This window comes from Heliconius melpomene, chromosome 11 (genome assembly GCF_056956725.1).
Source record: "Heliconius melpomene rosina isolate 202511_hmr_F chromosome 11, ASM5695672v1, whole genome shotgun sequence".
Taxonomy (NCBI): domain Eukaryota; kingdom Metazoa; phylum Arthropoda; class Insecta; order Lepidoptera; family Nymphalidae; genus Heliconius; species Heliconius melpomene.
This window is the reverse complement of record NC_140399.1, coordinates 3,309,273-3,327,761: the sequence shown is the minus strand read 5'-3', so window position 1 is coordinate 3,327,761 and position 18,489 is coordinate 3,309,273. Positions and strand designations below refer to the sequence as shown.

At 32.1% G+C, this 18,489-nt stretch overlaps 1 protein-coding gene across 1 annotated transcript in view; it reads right to left on the bottom strand.

The window, feature by feature from the left end:
* dally (division abnormally delayed protein) overlaps nucleotides 1-18,489 on the bottom strand; it is an 88,747-nt gene that overhangs the window by 25,307 nt on the left and 44,951 nt on the right. Inside the window, exon 2 of the mRNA XM_085193290.1 lies at nucleotides 3,099-3,242. Coding sequence (XP_085049416.1) covers nucleotides 3,099-3,242 — 144 coding nt within the window. The remainder of the gene's footprint in view (nucleotides 1-3,098; nucleotides 3,243-18,489) is intronic.

Sequence of the window (18,489 nt, the reverse complement as noted above, 5' to 3'; positions counted from 1 at the left end):
CGAATAGAAAAGGAACTCACAACCTGTTGTTTTCAACCAATTTATTTGTACCTATAATTTTCAAGACGCCATAACATGATACTAGTTATCAAACTGTGAGAATATATATCACGAAAGCCTGTTATTTTGGACTTTTACAATGGGAACCACATTTAATGGCTCCTCATATCGTATTCACGAAATTAATCTATATCATAAAACTGACTGTAAAACACTAGAGCAAACAATGGAAGAAGCATTTGATGCATAACGACACTTAGCTAAGTCGTTGGGAAGTTAATAGCTGTTCTCATTAAATTTTATGGATATATAAAGATTTTGTAAATAAAACTCATTTGTTTTAGGTATGGGTGTTTCGTGTGCCCCGATATTCAATAAGGGTTTATGCGAATTCGTTTGCATTTTCTGTATGCCTGGATGTGATTATCTTTAGAAAATGGGGATTTTACTCTTGTGAAATAAAAATTACTCCAAAATTCGACGGAAAGTGGAGAACGGAGTGTCTTAACATCAGATTTCTATGTTCCCTTTGAGCTATGTTACCTTTCTATGAGCGGGATATAGAGTGAGGCTAAAAATATAACTCTCTCTATTATTCTCTCTCTATTTTCAATGCATTCTGGCTATATATAACCAGACAACCGACGCACCATGGGAACCCAAGGGAAGGTTTTATTGGTTCAGAACGTGAATTCACAACCATTACTAGGCACAACCACCTTCCGATCATGTTTATACAAATTGTTTGTTCCTAAAGAACGATGTTTGTTCGAGCAAAATAATTATAGGCACACATAACCCCCGTGGACAAATATTTACAATGGTCCCTACCACCGGTGTCACTACAGTGCCCAATTTACCGGCGCTTGAGTGTTTGATAAACAAGTGTCGTTGTCCATCCCAGCCCAAGTATTTATTGTTCATACGTCCCTCATAAGTTTGTTGTTTTAATTTGAACATGCTAAATTAAACACAATTGTACATGTGAATAAGTGTCAAGGTTCAATGTGTTTTTTTTGTATTAAGAAGTGAGTCGTTCGGAGGGTTGGCCTGATCCGAAACATTTGGTTATTGTTTACTGCAGCGATCGGTCGTTATTCAAAAACAAACTGTCCATAGAATCTAATGGAATGGATATATCAAAAAATTGTTTATTGTTATTAGGAATTGTTTTAATTTTTAACTCGACTAAAACAATTTGAAAAAAAAAACAGTTTTAAATAAAGTATAGCTAAACAATTTAGTTTCTTAGTAATAATAAGTAAATTAGAGTGCAACTGTAAAATCCAGCGTTTAACACGAAGAGTTAGTAAAGTATATAATATTAAATATACGTGATTAATGTGATGAAAAAGTTTCATTTAAAATGTAAAAAAATTTTTTAAATCAAAGATATTAATACCATTAAGCTTTTAAAAGAAGAAGATTATCATTAAACTTTACCTGTCTCGTTATAAGTAAAAAGTTTAAATTTGCATTTTTTTTCTAATGATTTACAAAGTCAACTAATAAAATATTCTGAATATTAAAATACTATTTTCAAAGACTTGAAAATGAACTGCTCTCTATAAATATAATTTCTATTACTTATTCGTCTGTTGCTTAACTCCTATCGATCCGCAATTGGCTGGAACGTAGACAAGTTTTGTACGTATTTTGTTTAGATATTAAGCTGGAGCTATTAGTTGTTTAAAATACATTTCATCATGATGACACCATTTTAATATTTTACTGATTATTATAAACGTATAATTAATAATTTTGTTCAAAATCAACATATTTAAAAGAAACAACAAGATTTTTTTAGTATACTGACTTTAGTCAGAGAGAACGGAGCGCCAGACATTACATACCTCTTTCACCTCGTTCACTATCATCAACATCTACCTCTTCATACATGCCCTCCGGGGGGTCCTCATACGGTCCTTTCTACGTGACTTTCCTCCAGTATCTTTGATACTGTGATTTCGAAGGCCAACCGAAGTCTCCCCCTATCTCTCTTACTACTCACTTTTCCCTCATAAATCTTTTTTGGCATTCTTTCATCACTCATTCACTCGACGTGCCCAAACCTCAATTCAAGCTCTTGAGAAATAACACAATCTATAGCTAAAAACAAGGAAAGTAAGTAATTGCATAGATAGGACAGATTAACAAAAGCATTTCGTATGTAGAATGAATTTAAATATACACTGTTTACCCAATGAGGTTTGTTACGACCGCAAAACCATTCTTAAGTTACAAAACAACTCTAGAGTTGTTCAAAACAAACTGTTTTCTAGCTTCTTGTAATTTATTCAACCAAAAACCTCAATAAGTTGCAAATTATTATGAAAATTAACGTTACCGTGGCGCTTTTTACTCTATGTCTGACTAATTATCTAGATTCTTCCTCTTCCTTTTCTTGCTCTGGTAGCAAACCAAAGCGCGAAATTCAGGTCCGTATAATGTCTCAAAAATAAGGTGAAAAGTGGGGAACAGAATGTCTTTTCACTAGGTTCCCTCTGCCTCCCTTGCTATAAGCGACATACAACGTGAAGCTATTTATTTATTTTTATATTTACACTTATATTATAAAAAATATTATTAAAATGACACCATACGACAAAAGTTATTATTAATCTTTCTATATAAACGAGATATATATTTTTTTTTCACTTCTAGCAATGACGCATCGTTATATTATGTCGTTCACCTCAAACTGAGATAGTTCAATAGCTATACGTATATTTAATCGCAATTAAAAACAAAATGTACCTACTGGAAATATTATGCAATTAATTAAGATATTCGTTTTACTACCGGGTATAATTTAATTTGTTACAAAAAAATCAAATTTGCAATTTTATATTGATATATTAAAAGTTGTAATTAAAAAGAATTGAATGTAGAAAAAATCTTAGCATTTCTTGGCTCTGGTGTCGTGGCTAAGGTGGCAATGCCACCAGAGTTTACCGAAAGAAAGTGGGGATTGGAGTGTCTCAACACTGTGCTTCTGCCTATCCCTCTTCACGTGGGATTCAGCGTGAAGCTGATTTATTTTATTTTAATTTAGTACTTGGTAAAATACAATAATTGCTATATAAATACAAAATTACCTTGCAGTATCCTCTTGGTGGCCAGTAGGAGATCCGTGATGGGTCTCGTGACGGTCGCCACACGTTCTGCTGCGGTTCTTCGAAGAGCATTACGTAAATGCACCTCCCGACCCCTCCCGCAACATTGCCCTCCGCATACTGAACCTGAGGAAATAATATATATTGTAATTTGCAAATAGATACTTTAACTTGATTTTTTTTTTTTCATTAAGTATATGAGTAGAAAAATGATTATTTTTGTGTAAACTATAAAAATATATTATTAGTAAAAAATATATTAGTAAATCACATTACATTAGAGGACAGTGGTGTCACAAGGGCACAAGCTTGTGACAGGTTATGGGTTCGATACCCACTCGAGGAAAACAAGTATTTAATATATTTTTATTTTATTCGCTCTGGCAAAGCGAAGGCGCGGCTTTGAGGTCCGCCAATCAACACGCAATGCCTTAATTTCGGGGGAAAGTGGGGAACAAAGTGTCTAAACACTACGCTCCCTCCGCTTACCCTGCTACATGCAGGATACAGCGTGAAGCTGAGTATCACATTATATTATATCAAAGTTTAACAAAGTTAGACAATTTTTGCTTTAATTTCAGTACGGACCTGCCTCTGTCGTGCACTATATCATAATTATGCATTTGTTTTACATTCTGAGGCTTGCATATATTTAAATAGAAGCAGAACGATACTGTGGAATGTAAATAAAACCATTTAGGAGGACCAAAACTAAAAGTAAGTAGAGTCAGTCAGTTAGTCATTTAATTATTACTATACAACTCTATAATATTTATATTTAGATTAAGTAAAAATGGAAAAAACAACATGTTTAGCACTCTTTTGTTTCTTTAAAATATCTCTACAATTTTAGTTTTTAATAGCGCAATTTTCAGCTTTTGCTATGAATCAGAAAACGACGCGACATTTGATAAGAAAACAGTGTAAAAAGGGTTGGAAATTGCACGCTTTGTGGAGCATGAGGTGGTCGAGCATTATTTATTTGAGAGTTTTGGAGCTCGGCCAAGAGTAATCAGTGTTGAGAGACAAGTGATTTTTCAGAACAAGTCTTGGAAACAACGGCTGTCAGAAACAGCGACACTCGTCTATATGAAATTATTTAATTCTCGTTTGTATTTTCGACGTTTTTTTTTTTTAATTAACTCAGTGTGCTGAGAATAAAATTTGTTTTTAGGTTGCTTTTATATTTAAATTATAAATATGAAAATTTATATTTCTTTGAAATTTTTACTTATCATGTATTTTGTGTATGAAAATAAGATTTTTTTAATAGAAACAAAATAGTAAAAACAAAAAAATGTTGGCATTGTTTCTCATGCCAATATAAACTGTTGATTACATAAATATATCTAATTTACACTCGAAAGTCCACGGTCCACGAGATTTGGCACATTGTCGTCGTATGTGAATGCCCGCCCTGGTTCAAGGCCAAGTACCTAATGCTATATAAATCAATTCAATTATAATAATTCCATTGCATTTTAAACCTTCTTTTATTATATTTAAGAAATATAATTATTTCTTAACGGAACTCTTTAGTCACACATATTTTTAAACGTACAATATGAACACAGATAAGATATGTGTAATTGATATAAAATTTAATTAACATTTAATTCTATCACGTATTTTTAAAAGATATAGTAGTATATGTTAATATTTTATCTAATTATTAACAAAAATGGCGATTACAATATCTGAATATTGTATTTAATTATTAATTTATTCTAAAAAATATGTTTATATTTTAATTTTTGATAGGTATATAATGTTCAATTTTTTCTTTTTTTGTTGATAAATTTTTACTTCTTGACAAATAACGAGAAGCAGTAAGTACAGTATAAATAAATAAATGAATGAAATATTTTTTCTGTACTTCAAGGGATTGTAGACTTGAATATGTCTCGAATCTTGCACAGACGATCGGACAAACACGTTTATAAACAACAAAGTGATCCTATGAGCGTACCGTTTTTCTTTTAGGACACAGAACTCTAAATATAATCTATTTAAAGAAAAAAAACCTTTAGAAATATACAAAAAAACATTAACGCTTACTACCATATACAATATACATACAAACTCATACAGATGTAACATTTCACGTATGGCCATGTAAAAACAAATATGCTCCACCGTTCACAATAATAGCTGCTATAATAATGACATGATAGGTCTCGTCAGCCGGCAGCCGGCGCCAAGGTCGCTGCCGCAGACAGACCGGTGCCGGTTCGATACCCTTCTCGGGTAGACGAGTTATTTATACTCGTATATACGTGTTAAAAGTGGTATATACATTCTTATGACATGTTTGCAGCTTATCTAGAATCTATTATTAGGAATAATGTATGAGAAATATATATTATTACATGTACTTACAAACGTAGAGCCGTAGAGCAAGGGTGCAAAGGTGTGACACTAACGCGGGTCGGGTCGGTTGTGAGTTCGATCCCCACTCGAGGGAATGAATTATTATTTTCATTTTTTCGCTCTGGCAACAAGGCAACCCCTTTTTTTTATAAATACGTGTATTTTATATAAAATTTTATTAATCATTATCAACAAAAAACAAGAAGATAGCTACGACAACGAAATAAAAATCTCACCCTATAAATAAACAACACGTTCAGAAACAATAAAAATACAGTGATTTAACTTAATTTTATCTAGTTAACAATTAAATAGACATATCCATTCGTTTATTAAGTGCTTATGTAGGTTTTAGCAGAACTAGAGATGGGTAATAAAACTTAATTCAGAAATGTGATTCATATGTAGCGACATCGAGATAAATGCTCGAGCTTGCTTTTTTTTTTATTTTACGCCAACGCAGTTATTAAAATAAATTACTGTATTTAGAAAGCTTGATGTCTGCCTTATAGTATTAATAGGTTAATAAATAGCTTAAAATAAGCACTCATTTCTAATATTTAGCTGTTACTAAGCAAGTTTATTATTTAAAATTGACAAAATATCATGAAAATATTATTTATATTGAAAGCTGAAAAAATCATTGAGTCTCTTTACTCTTTAGTGCTTTTAAATTAATATTCCCTTTAATATTTAATATAAAAATAAATAAAAGATTATTTTATATACTCGTACTGTACTGATGAAAAAGAAATACCAAATCAATTTATTGAAAATATATTCAGCCATAGCAACCTAACTCCCTTTGTCGTTTACCAGTGAACGATTGAAATGGGAGCTTTAAGAACCATTTTCTTTTAATAAGCTTATCAAAAACACGAATCAAATTTAAATTAAAACGTAAAATATTTCTATTAGTATTTTACACAGATAACACAATAAAATATTCCATTCGAGTTAATATCGATATGTGTAGTCACTGTATGATAATCGATTTAATAATGAATAAAGATGATATCTATTTAAAAGTTTTCAAAGTAGTAAAAACCCACTATAATAGGTTTTATATAGGTTTATATATCCAATAAAATGCAGAGTAAAACCACGTGCGGTGTGGTCGTTTAATAATCGTAAAACTATAAGTATGGTGTTGATCGTCTATTCCAATGTTATTGCTGTTTCTAGATAATCACTAAAATATTCACCAAACTAAAACTGTCACTTTAATTTATTATTTTTATTTTAGTATCTATAAACCAGAGGCGTAAGAGGCTAGTCATGGCGCAGGGGTACAGTGTGATTGTAAACGCGACAGGCGACAGGCTTCGGATTCAATTCGCACTCGAGAAATGAAACATTTTTTTTTCATTTGATTAGTGTCAAGGCAAAGCGCGGCGTTGAGTTCCACGGAATGGCTCCAGAAAGAAGCGGAAAATAGGGAACGGAGCGTTTAACACTGGCTCTGTCTCTCTGCCTGTGTGCGGGATATCGATCCATCGGTAGGAATCGACTGCAATAGAAAACAGAATCCTTATGCTCATATCCTTTTAAATACATAATGTTTTATCGAAAGGAGTTATAATAGATTATAAGATTCTAATTTTCATTAAATAATAATTAGAAATGGTAAGCAAATTTTATATTCCAATTACAATAAGGAGTTAATGTTTAAAGTCTTGGTACATTTTGTATGTAACTTACTCGCATGATTCATTCAATAACAAATCCCTTTATAGTACACTGTTAACAAACATGCCAATTAGCTAAAAATATACTTATATTTTGTATTTATATTTATAATATTGGCTTGAGACCGTAGTGGCGCAGGGGTAGAAGTGTGTGATTGTAAATACGATGGTTGCTGGCCCGAATCCGGAATCCCACTCGAGGAAATTTGAAAGAATGATTATTTAATATTTTCATTTTGTCACGCGGTTGAGTTCCGCAAATCTACATGTGATGTCTCTAATATTCGGCGGATGAATTATCTACTCTGCTTTATAAGAGGAATACATCTGATTTGCACTTTTATATTTTAAATTTTTAAAACACACACATGTTTAAAATATAAATTATTTTAATATAAGTAAGAAATAAATAAGCTGTGTTATTACTTCTACGTCACAAGGAAATTATACAAATAAACTTATTAAACAAGTATAAAATGCATTTATTCATAAGTAATATTATTTCCTTTTTATTGACATACCTATATAATTATCTGCATATAATTACCCGTCACTGGTATTTTTTTACTTTAGAAGATTTCACAAGATTAAATAATTGACTGTATTTAAAAAATAAATAACTTCAATAGCAAAAAAATTTAAAAACTTTTTCTGTTGAGTGGCGGATTTTAACGCTGCGTTTTGTACACTTAAGCAGAGAAATAAAAATAATTTAAACAAGATAATTTTTCTGAGTGGGGATCAAACCCACAAACATCGTTAATATTCAAACGCTGACCCACTCACTACACCCTCAATAAATACTTATAAAAGTGAATCTAAATTTAATTAAAACTCATGTAAATACATAAAATATATTATATTTAGAAATACAAGCACTAATACCAGCTATGCTTTACGGCTAGAGTTACGGCTTGTGGCACTTCATTTAATTCACTATAAACGTTAACTCTGTTTACCTAAACACGAACTATTTTGAACTACTCTTAAATAACATCAACATTAAAACGACGGTTCAATTAAAACTTTCAGCCTAATATTTAGTTCTAAATTAGTTTAAAATAAATATGCATTATAGAAATTACAAGGTACAAAATATAGTTAATTTATGTATATATAGAAAAAAAATATTGTATATTCGTTGCCACATAAAAAAATCAAATCGAAATAAATAAATAGGCAGAGGGAACCTAGTTTTAAGACACTATGTCTCCCCATGTTGAATAGCAGAACTCAACACCACGCTTTGCCTCGTCACCAGGGCGAAGAAATGAAACATGTGGGGATCAAACCCACAACTAGTACCCCTGAGGCACGACTGGCCTCAATTAAAAAAAAATACTTAAAATCAATTAAATTAAGTACTATTATATAAACATTTCAGCTCAGTCATGTTTCACATTTAAAATCAAAAAAATAGGTTAAAGCCCAAATTCCCTGACTAAAGAAAACAAGGCAATCCTCCAGCAAATACGTCATCATTTCCCAAAACAATCAAACGGGTAAGCACAAACTGTACGATCGCGATTAACAAATAATAATTACACGGGCTTAAATCATTGGCGCGAGCTGAATGCGGATGTGTGAAACATGAATGCGGATTTTCATGGCGACCCCAATTTGAACGGCGGCTATCTGCATCCATTGCGCATAGGAAATATTCAGCTTTCATGTTTTATCTCTGAGGGGTATCGAGGCAAGGAAACTTCTGTTGGCTAAGATTGCTGGCGCGTGTGTTGTTTTGTGGACACCAACTAGTAATATTGAAAAATGTTGTAGAGGATAATGGTAAATCGATATTTATTAATCGATTTTTTATCTGTGGCCTCGCCTTTGTAATTAAAAGGAAATAGCTAAGAGCTATATTATATAAGTCCTGATACACCCTAAGTATCCTAAGCAACTAGTGACGTAATACAGCCTATAATAGCCTTTCTCGAAAAAATGTCTTTCAAACATTATTTCCACAGATTATTCCTTAAAAAGGAATAATAATAAGGATTTATCCGTAATCCTATATCTTATAAAACAAAGTCGCTTTTCGTGTCTGTCTGAACTTTCTAACTCTTCTTCTTCTAAACCACTCAACGGATTTTGATGCGGTTTTCACCATTAGGTCGAGTATTTTTCAGGAAAGGTTTATATATAGTTTATTATTTGTAAATTCTTATGTAAATTAACATAAATACGATAAATGTGTCTAAAGTCCTACCCGTTGAGACACTTTCGCGCATGCGCTGCTTTAATGGTAAGTACTATATGAAAATAATGTACTGGAGTATTGTTCCTCTTAATGAGATCTACAAAAAAGTCCGCAACAGCATATTTTTATCTTTTAAGGATAACGTGTAGTGATCATATTTCTGTCTAAAAATAATAAATTCAATATATTTTTTATTGTGAGGGATATTTTTCCATAATGGTATTAATCCTTATCCTTTAAAATACTTTATTAATTTTCTACGTTAAACGAAGATAAAATTTGCTTTTTACACAATTTCGAAATTGCGAATAGTTTAAAAGAAAAACGCATTTAATTGTTGACACATCACGTCGTTGACACTTCAGCAGTATCGACTCAAGTTTTACTTATCCCTTACTCTCAGCATATAAATAAGTATATTAGTTACGTTGGCCATTTAATGTAGAACAAAACTGTCTTTACTGTTTTTCATTTTAATAAGTACTTTAGAAGTTGTTACAATATCAAAAAATCCTTGCTGCGAAACGGCTCGCCACTCGCCATGCGTCCGCCGCGCCCGCCTGCCTTACACGCATCGGTGGTTCAGTGGTAGAATGCTCGCCTGCCACGCGGGCGGCCCGTGTTTGATTCCCAGCCGATGCATTCTATTTAATTTTCCTCACAGGCAGCCACGTAGTGCTTGCTTTTCATTAGGGACAGAATACCCTCTTCAGCATTAACCACAAGCAAAAAAAAAACCCGCCTGCCTTTATGGCAACGAAGATTTAGATGCGTTTGCACGTATTTGATAATTAGAGTTGAATGTATTATTTCAGCGCGATATATTTTTTGTAGTAGTTATTAGTAGGTAGGCTTTTGTTTATAATTTCTTCCGTTTAAAAATAGTCATTTAACTATCTAAAAATAGTCATTTAAATATATTTTAATAAGTACTTGAAAAGATTAGTAGCACAGATTTAAAATTACGGTACCTACTAAAAAATCCTTGCTGTGTAAAACAATTGGAAAATCCTTATTGAAACTACGAAAATGCGGGTCGCATTAGGGTTTAATTAATTTTCACATTATATTAAGTGCTTTGCAAACATACATTATATGAATAATCCAGTAGTAAAAGCGGGCGAAGCCGCAAGGGGGTCGCTAGTTGCACAATAAAATTCTTTAGGTACCAAATTTTGCAAATTTCCGTATTTCTCGTATTTTACGAGGTAGACATGTAGATTGTAAATCACACCCTCTTCCCTTTCCGCCCACATAAAAACATTGTTTCTGGGTGTCGGCCAAAATGTAAAATTTGTTTAACCATATTTCAAAATAACATAAAATTTTCCCTAGTAAAATTTGAACCAATAGCCATCGTCTATAGCCACAGAAGGCTTCGTTGATTTTTAACACAGTTATTTGTATATATATCTTATTACTAGCGGCCCGCCCGCGGTTTTGCCCGCGTGAACTATGTTATTATTAATTTCTGTCTCCATGACTACGTCCTAGTGACGTCTATGCAAAATTTGAGACTCCTAGCATTTGTAGTAACGAAGTTTCATACAAACTTTCGACACCAAAAACAACCCCTTAGAAGGCGAATATTGCAAATTCCCGTCTTAGCGAGCACCTACGTCCTATAAGTAACTCCTATACAAAATTTGAGATTTCTAGCACATGTAGTTTCTGAGATTTCGTGATGAGTGAGTGACCTTTCGATTTTATATATACAGATATACAGAAGATAGATAATTATTTGAAAACATTTTATTAAAAACTACAGTGCTACATATAAACCCTCCTTTGTGTATATAATAGAACATATTATGAGTTTAGAAAATATCTCGGGCGAGGGCTTAGAGTAAATATCACAGTATATCTCTCACGTCGACGTATGATTACGGATCTAGACACACTCGAGTCAGTTGAATAGAATGAAACCTCCCTGGATAAGCTTAAAATGATATCACTATTTTCTTTATATTAGGTCGTATATTACGTTTTCTTATTTAAAATACATATTAGAATTTGATTGAATTTTATTATTTAATTTTATATTATAAAAGGTATTAAACTTATATACTGTTACAAATGCTAGTTAAATATATTTATTAGCGACCCTTCTAAAAATACCAAATTTATTACTTATCGAATTACTTTCGTGTAAAATTTGAATAATATTATAATTTTAAACATTAAATCTTAAGGGAAGTTTGCCAAAATATAATAATGACAACTGCACTTAAACCGGTTTAGCCGATTCTGAGAACAAACGCACATACAAACAAACAAAAAAAATAAAAATTATTGCTTTATTACATTTATCAATGCACACGTCCCCAGTAAAAAAAAATCTCATATATCTACATTATATCCAAAGATATATAGTAAAAATATTATTAAAAATAACGTTTCGTATCCATATAACAATTTATACACGAAAACACACACTATTTCAGCACCTTACCTAACTTTCAATACATTATCAACCAAGTTGTTTTAGAACACCGTAAGGTAAAATTTACCATCGTAAAGGTAAAATAGTTGGAGTTACAGGTAAATATTTGTAATCACTACAGTACAGTATACAGAGAATGTAGACACAGAGAGCAGGCGAAGCGGGGCTCGAGCTGACGCGGTGTTAATTTATTTATTGTTAGTAGTTAGTTGCAGGCTGCAAATTGCACGTTACTCGTTTTACTCTTCGCGTACTTTACTTGAAGTCGCGTCTTTCACTTTAGTTAAATACTAGCTTTTGATATGGAGTTTTAGATTTGTTTTACACGACGGTTGTGGGTTCGATCCCCACTCGAGGAAGTGACATATTTATTTACGTTTATATTTCCATTTCTTCGCTCTGGTGTAGAGGCAAAGCGCGGCGTTGAGTACTGCCACTCAACACGCAATGCCTGCAGAATTGGGGAGAAAGTGGGGAACGGAGTGTCTTAACACTAGGTTCCCTCTGCCTAACCTGCTGTGTGCAGGATATAGCGTGAAACTGATTTGCTTTTTGATTTGCTGCCTTATAAAAAAAAATGCTCGTACATATATGGAAAGAAATGCCATTTCCCTTGACTTTTGGCACACTAAAGTGTGTTAATAATTAGCACCTTATATGGCTCTTTTAGCTTCGGCTGCCCCGACCCGCATATAGTAACTACCTAAGGTATGCAGATCAATCAATCTCGTGTTAAGACATTTCAATCCTTGCCGCCGGGCCTGTTCTCTAACCAGAAAAAATCATTCCCCTGAGTGGGTATCGAACCCATAACCGTCACGTTTAAATGTAAACACTGCGCCACCACGGTCTCTACGTACACAACGAACATAGATATCATAAATAAATAAAATAAATCAGTTTCACGCTATATCCCGCAAACAGCAGGTTAGGCAGAGGGAACCTAGTGTTAAGACACTCCGTTCCCCACTTTCTCCCCAATTCTGGAGGCATTGCGTGTTGAGTGGCAGTACTCAACGCCGCGCTTTGCCTCGACACCAGAGCGAAGAAATTCACTTCCTCCAGCGGGGATCGAAGCCACAACCGTCGCGTTACAATCACATCTTTGTGCCGAGGGCCTCATGAAGTAACATTGTTAAAAAAAATACACTTATTCTTTTAATTAAGCTTTTATTTTTAATTTTATAACAAGCATTGAATGCACAGAAATTTAATACCGAATGAACTGACATACACCAAAGTGAAAATACTCACAAGGTAAGTTGGCATTGTTTCAAATAGTTTAACATAAGGTCAACAATTCAGCACTGCATTTCCGTCCTTGAAGGCCAAAGTTTAAAAGTCAAACGTGCCATAATCGTACTTAAGAGGGGTTTTAATATTATAGTGACTAAGCTTCTACACAACTCTAAAAGTGCTTAAGTATTTTATAATTCCATTGTTAACTTTTATACCTATGTTTTTTTAGCTCCACGCTGTAGGCATAGGGAACCTGGGAACCTTTTTTTCATCAGAAGTCATCCGCATAATAATAAATATTTTATTATTTATTATTCATTAACAATATTATTCTCTGTTGCAATTGCACATGCGGATGCAATGATGTCTGTTTATCTCTTTTTACAAGATAAATGTTTATATATTAATATATTTTATATCTATTACACTTAGATTAAATTATTCTGTAAGCGCTATCAATTGGAAATTAATAATATTCATTTTATAAACATGTTATGCATAATTAAATTATTTAATAAACAAAGAGATATACTAGCGCCCATATGATAAATAAAGTATAAGTGATAAATACCAATTAACATTCCATCAAGTTATATAAGAAACTAGTGGGCCCGGACGCGGCTACGCCCGTGAAAACATAAGCCTAAATAATTAAAATAAGTTAAAAAATAATAATAAGTGGAGATTTATTATTAGAAAAAATATCTGAGTAACTGAAATGAACAAACAAAAGAAGTAAAAGTAACTAAAAGAAATTTTTAATATTAGAAAAAATACCTAAAGTTTTTTTATCGCACATTTTTCTATATTAATGAATTATTAATTTTTGCGAACAATATTAAATAAAATCCGAAATTATTAAAATTACGATATTTTAAGTGTATAACATCGGTATAGATAACCGAACTGAGATAAATTAATTATAAGCAGCAAATAATTACATAAAAAATAATAGTAATTCGAAAATATATAAAAATTTACAAAACCGTCAAAGTCATCTGCCCGTTCGCGTCGGTCATACTATACCACTTGTAGGCTAGGTCATTCCGAATCAGTAACATCTCCTTATTTATTAGAATGTTACATAGTAAACTATAATTTCCATCAAAATGAAATGCTAAATATTTTCATAAGGATGAATATCAAATTATAGAAATCATCTAATTTTTGTTAATGTATACAAATCTATATCGGCGCGCGCCATGTATGCATTAAGCAAACTCACTTTGGGTGACGTTTTCTTAAAACAACAAACTTTGCAAGCCGTTGCTTAGCAACGCGTAGCGACGATTGTTATTAACACGGCGGAATAAATTGCATGTTAATTTAAAATGTATTTAATATATTAGTATATATCAACAATATTACAAATATAAGAAAAAAAAGTATCCTATGTTCATCCCAGTACTCTCATGGATCTCTATATGTGTATTTTTTTATAATTAAATTAGCAGTTTGGGCCTGATTGCGTAAAAGACAGACAGACAGACAGACAGACAGAGTTACTTTCGAATTTATAATAAAGGTATGGATATATGAAAGAAATATTTTACAAGATTTTGATAAAAGTAAATATTTTAAGAGATATTCGATCAAGCTATAATAGAGCCTGTATAGTATTTTAAATAAAAAAATAAAATAAATCAGCCTCACGCTGTATCCCTTACATAGTACGGTAGGCAAAATTAACCTAGTGTTAACACACTCCGATCCCCACTTTCCGCCTAATTCTGGAAGTATTGCGTGTTGAGTGGCGAAACTCAACGCCGCGCTTTGGAAAAATTTAAATTTAATTTGTAAGAAAAAAAATATACGTTTTTTAATGATAATGATGTTTTAAAGTGGTCATATTCCTTATTTCATGAAATAGCTAGTTTTATGTCAAGAGGTCATTTGGAGGCATTAGCGCTGGTTCGGGTAAGGGCTCGCTGTAGCCCCGTCTTTCATTAGCAACGCAGATTTTGTTCCGTAGTTTTGGGACAACATTTACAAGTATGTACGTACATTCACTTTGGAAATTTACATAAAATTTAGAGTGAAACGTTCAATTTGTTATTTGAATAATTTTCTTTTTGTTAAATAAGAATAAAATTGTATCTAATGTAATGAAATATGTTTAATTATATTTTATGTACTATTATATAGTAGTGTATAGTAGTATTAGTGAAATGCTTAATATTTTAAACTCTTCGCTCAGCTGTCGAAGCAAAAACCGTGGCATTGAATTCTGGTAGTCAACAGGCAATATTATATCAGAAATGGGGAGAAAGTGGGGAGCGGAGTATCTTAACACTAGGTTCCCTCTGCCTACCCCGCTACATGTGAGATAGAGCGTGAAGCTGAAAAACAAGTTACTAAAGTTAAAAAAAACTTAAGACAAATAAAGTTAAACAAAAATTCAATATGCGGGCTAAAATAAAAGCCAATCTTTTATTTCAGCCATAATATGATATAGCCCACAGCGATGATGGTTTCAAAAGAGTTATTATTGAAGTATATCATATATCCCTTTGACGAGGCAATATGTCCGCAAACCGAGCCGCGTGCTTCGGGTATTGCGTGTCAATGCACGAACAAAGTGCAAACTAATGCTATTTTTTTGTAACCGTGCTGGCTATCATGTTTTGTATTAAGTAGGTAATGAGATCTTCCATAGCTTCATTGCTTCATAGCTTTAATTAAATGTATATTTAAATTATTGTTTAATTAAATTGCATCATAAATAGTAAGATTTTTAATAAGTTTTTTTCCTTTTTCCGGGGTAGCTAGAGAAAACGGAGCGCCAAACGCTGCTCTCTGCTACATATCTCTTTCGCCTCGTACACTGTTATCAACTTATTCAATCATACATGCCCTCCAGAGGTTCCTCATGATTTTACGCGACATTCCTCCAGCATCTTTGATATTGTGTTTTTGAAGGTCAACCAAGGTCTATTACAATTCTATGTTGAACTGCCTTCGCATATCTTACGAAGAGATCGCATCTCCAAAGCATTAATCTTTCTTTCATTCTTCTTCTGTTATACCTAAGTTTTATTCCTATTATAAAAAATCATCGATTTTCTATTTGGATCTATTAACAACATACAAATACATGTCCCTATGAATGCAATTGTAATCCATTTATTGAATATAAAAATTAATTGAAAAAATCCAATTCATTAATATCTAATAAATAACGCTTATAAATGTTTACATACATTGAAATAAGACGCTGCTGACGCCGGTCGTTGTCTTTATTCAAGGAATATTTTATTCGTATTAAATGTTGCCTACATACTATAATTTTACATTCTTAAATAAAAGTTAATTGAGGTTTCATTATTATTTATCTATATTTTCATTTTCTTCGCTCTGACACCAAGGTCTGCCATAGAGTTTTACCACTAAACACGTAATGCTTGGAAAAAATCGTCTGAAAATGGGGAACTACTAAATTGTCTCTGCCTACTCTGCTGTGTGCGGGATACACCGTGAAAATGATTTTTATTCTTTAAACCTTTTTTTTTCTTATATAAGCTATTTATAAGTAGCTATTTATTTCCGAATGATAACTTTAATATAACATCAATATAGAAAGTGCTATGTCATCAATTCCTTTTAACGCCTTAGAATAAGCTTGTACGGAAACTCTCCTAAATGTATAAAATAGGGTTGGGTTCGGGTTATCCATTATTCAACATTACTACTGATTTTATATGACATCTATCAAAATGAAAAAGCTTTTTTATTGTATGGACTTTTGCGGAAATAGGATGATTTAACAAAACAACATTTTAATGTTATTATTGTTAGATATTAAACTCACAGATGAAAAATTATAATCTTTGAAAAATTACTTCTACTTTCGAAGAATTGACAAAGTAAAAGCTATTTTTGATCTTCCTACATATTCCTTATATTGCAAAGTAGGCACGAGGCAAAGAGAATCAATTTAGTGGGATTTAAGGTCAAAATAAGTGCATGTAGCATACAAAACATAATAACACATTTCATAATGATAAGGTGAAATCTATAGTGGTACAGAGGTACAAGCGTGTGACTGTAAACGTTACAGGTAGTGAGTTCAATTTGTCACTCGAGAAAATCAAATATTTACTATAAAAGTATTTTCATTTCCTCGCTTTGAGTTGACTTCCATTACCCCACTCCAGAATCCGATAAAGTGGGGAACGGAGTATCTTATCACTAGGTTCCCTCTGCCTACCTTGCTCTGCCTCTGCGGGAATACAGCGTACAGCTAAAGAAAAACATATAGAAGTGATTTAATTAGAAACCTTTTAGTAAGAAATAAAATGAGAATCCAATTAACTTAGAAACTATAACAGTATACAAACCGTTATAGAATCATTATAAAAACTAAAAATAACAGGAACTGCATCAAATTAAATAACTTTTTTTATTGGTATTATTATTAATGGCATCGGTTTGTACGCCCACGCTGTAACTGAACTTTTAAATTATAACCTGTTTATATTTTATTCATAAAACGTTATTTATATATTATACACGATTATAAATATAATTTATATAAAGTGTTAAGTATGAAATGTAATATTGCAATCAATCGTAAATAGTGTGTACTTGTTGAAGTATGTTGTTAAAAATACTTGTGCGTTATTTAAAAAAAAACAATTTAGTTTTTTTTTTAGTAGAAAGAGGGAATCTGGGAACCTAGTGTTAAAATACTCGGTGTTGAGTAGTGGAACTCGACGCCGCGCTTTGTCGGAGCGAAAATGAAAATATTTAATATTTTATTTCGTCGAATGGGAATCGAATCCAGAATCTGTCACGATTTCATTCACATGCTTGTGTTCTTATACCCCGACTGCCCTCAAAAAATCTAAATAACTGGAGCTTTATTAATAGACATCATTAAATTGTTTATTAAATTTTTAATTTTATTAAACATATATTTTGCGTAATTTCTAAATCTATAGAATATATAAAAGAAATCATCGGGCAAAAATAAATGTTTATTTCCAGTGGGATTCAAATTCGAAACCTAGTTCGAGCTAAAGCGCGTAGTCGTCAGTTTACTTATTATATTGTTAGCAAACCAGAGTAAAAGAGGGTAGTTGTAGATGAAAAATACAATAAAAGCAACGAAATTATGTTAATAGTAGCAGTTGCATGTAAGCAACAGCCCTTATTGGAAAGATACTCGCATGAAGTATTGTTGATACAAATCGCTTATTGCAATTACGTAGAATCTCTCTCTGATATATTTAGAAACATATAGATCATACGTGTTTTTATTTTGTTATTAAAAAACGATAACCACTTCTGATTTCTAACAATATTATCTTCTTTTAAGTTTATGCTTTTAAGTATAACATAGTAAGCAGAGTGAACCTTGTGTCATGTTATTCCGACGAATCTTTGAGATATTTAGAGGAAAAACTTAACTACCAGATCGAAAAAAGGAAA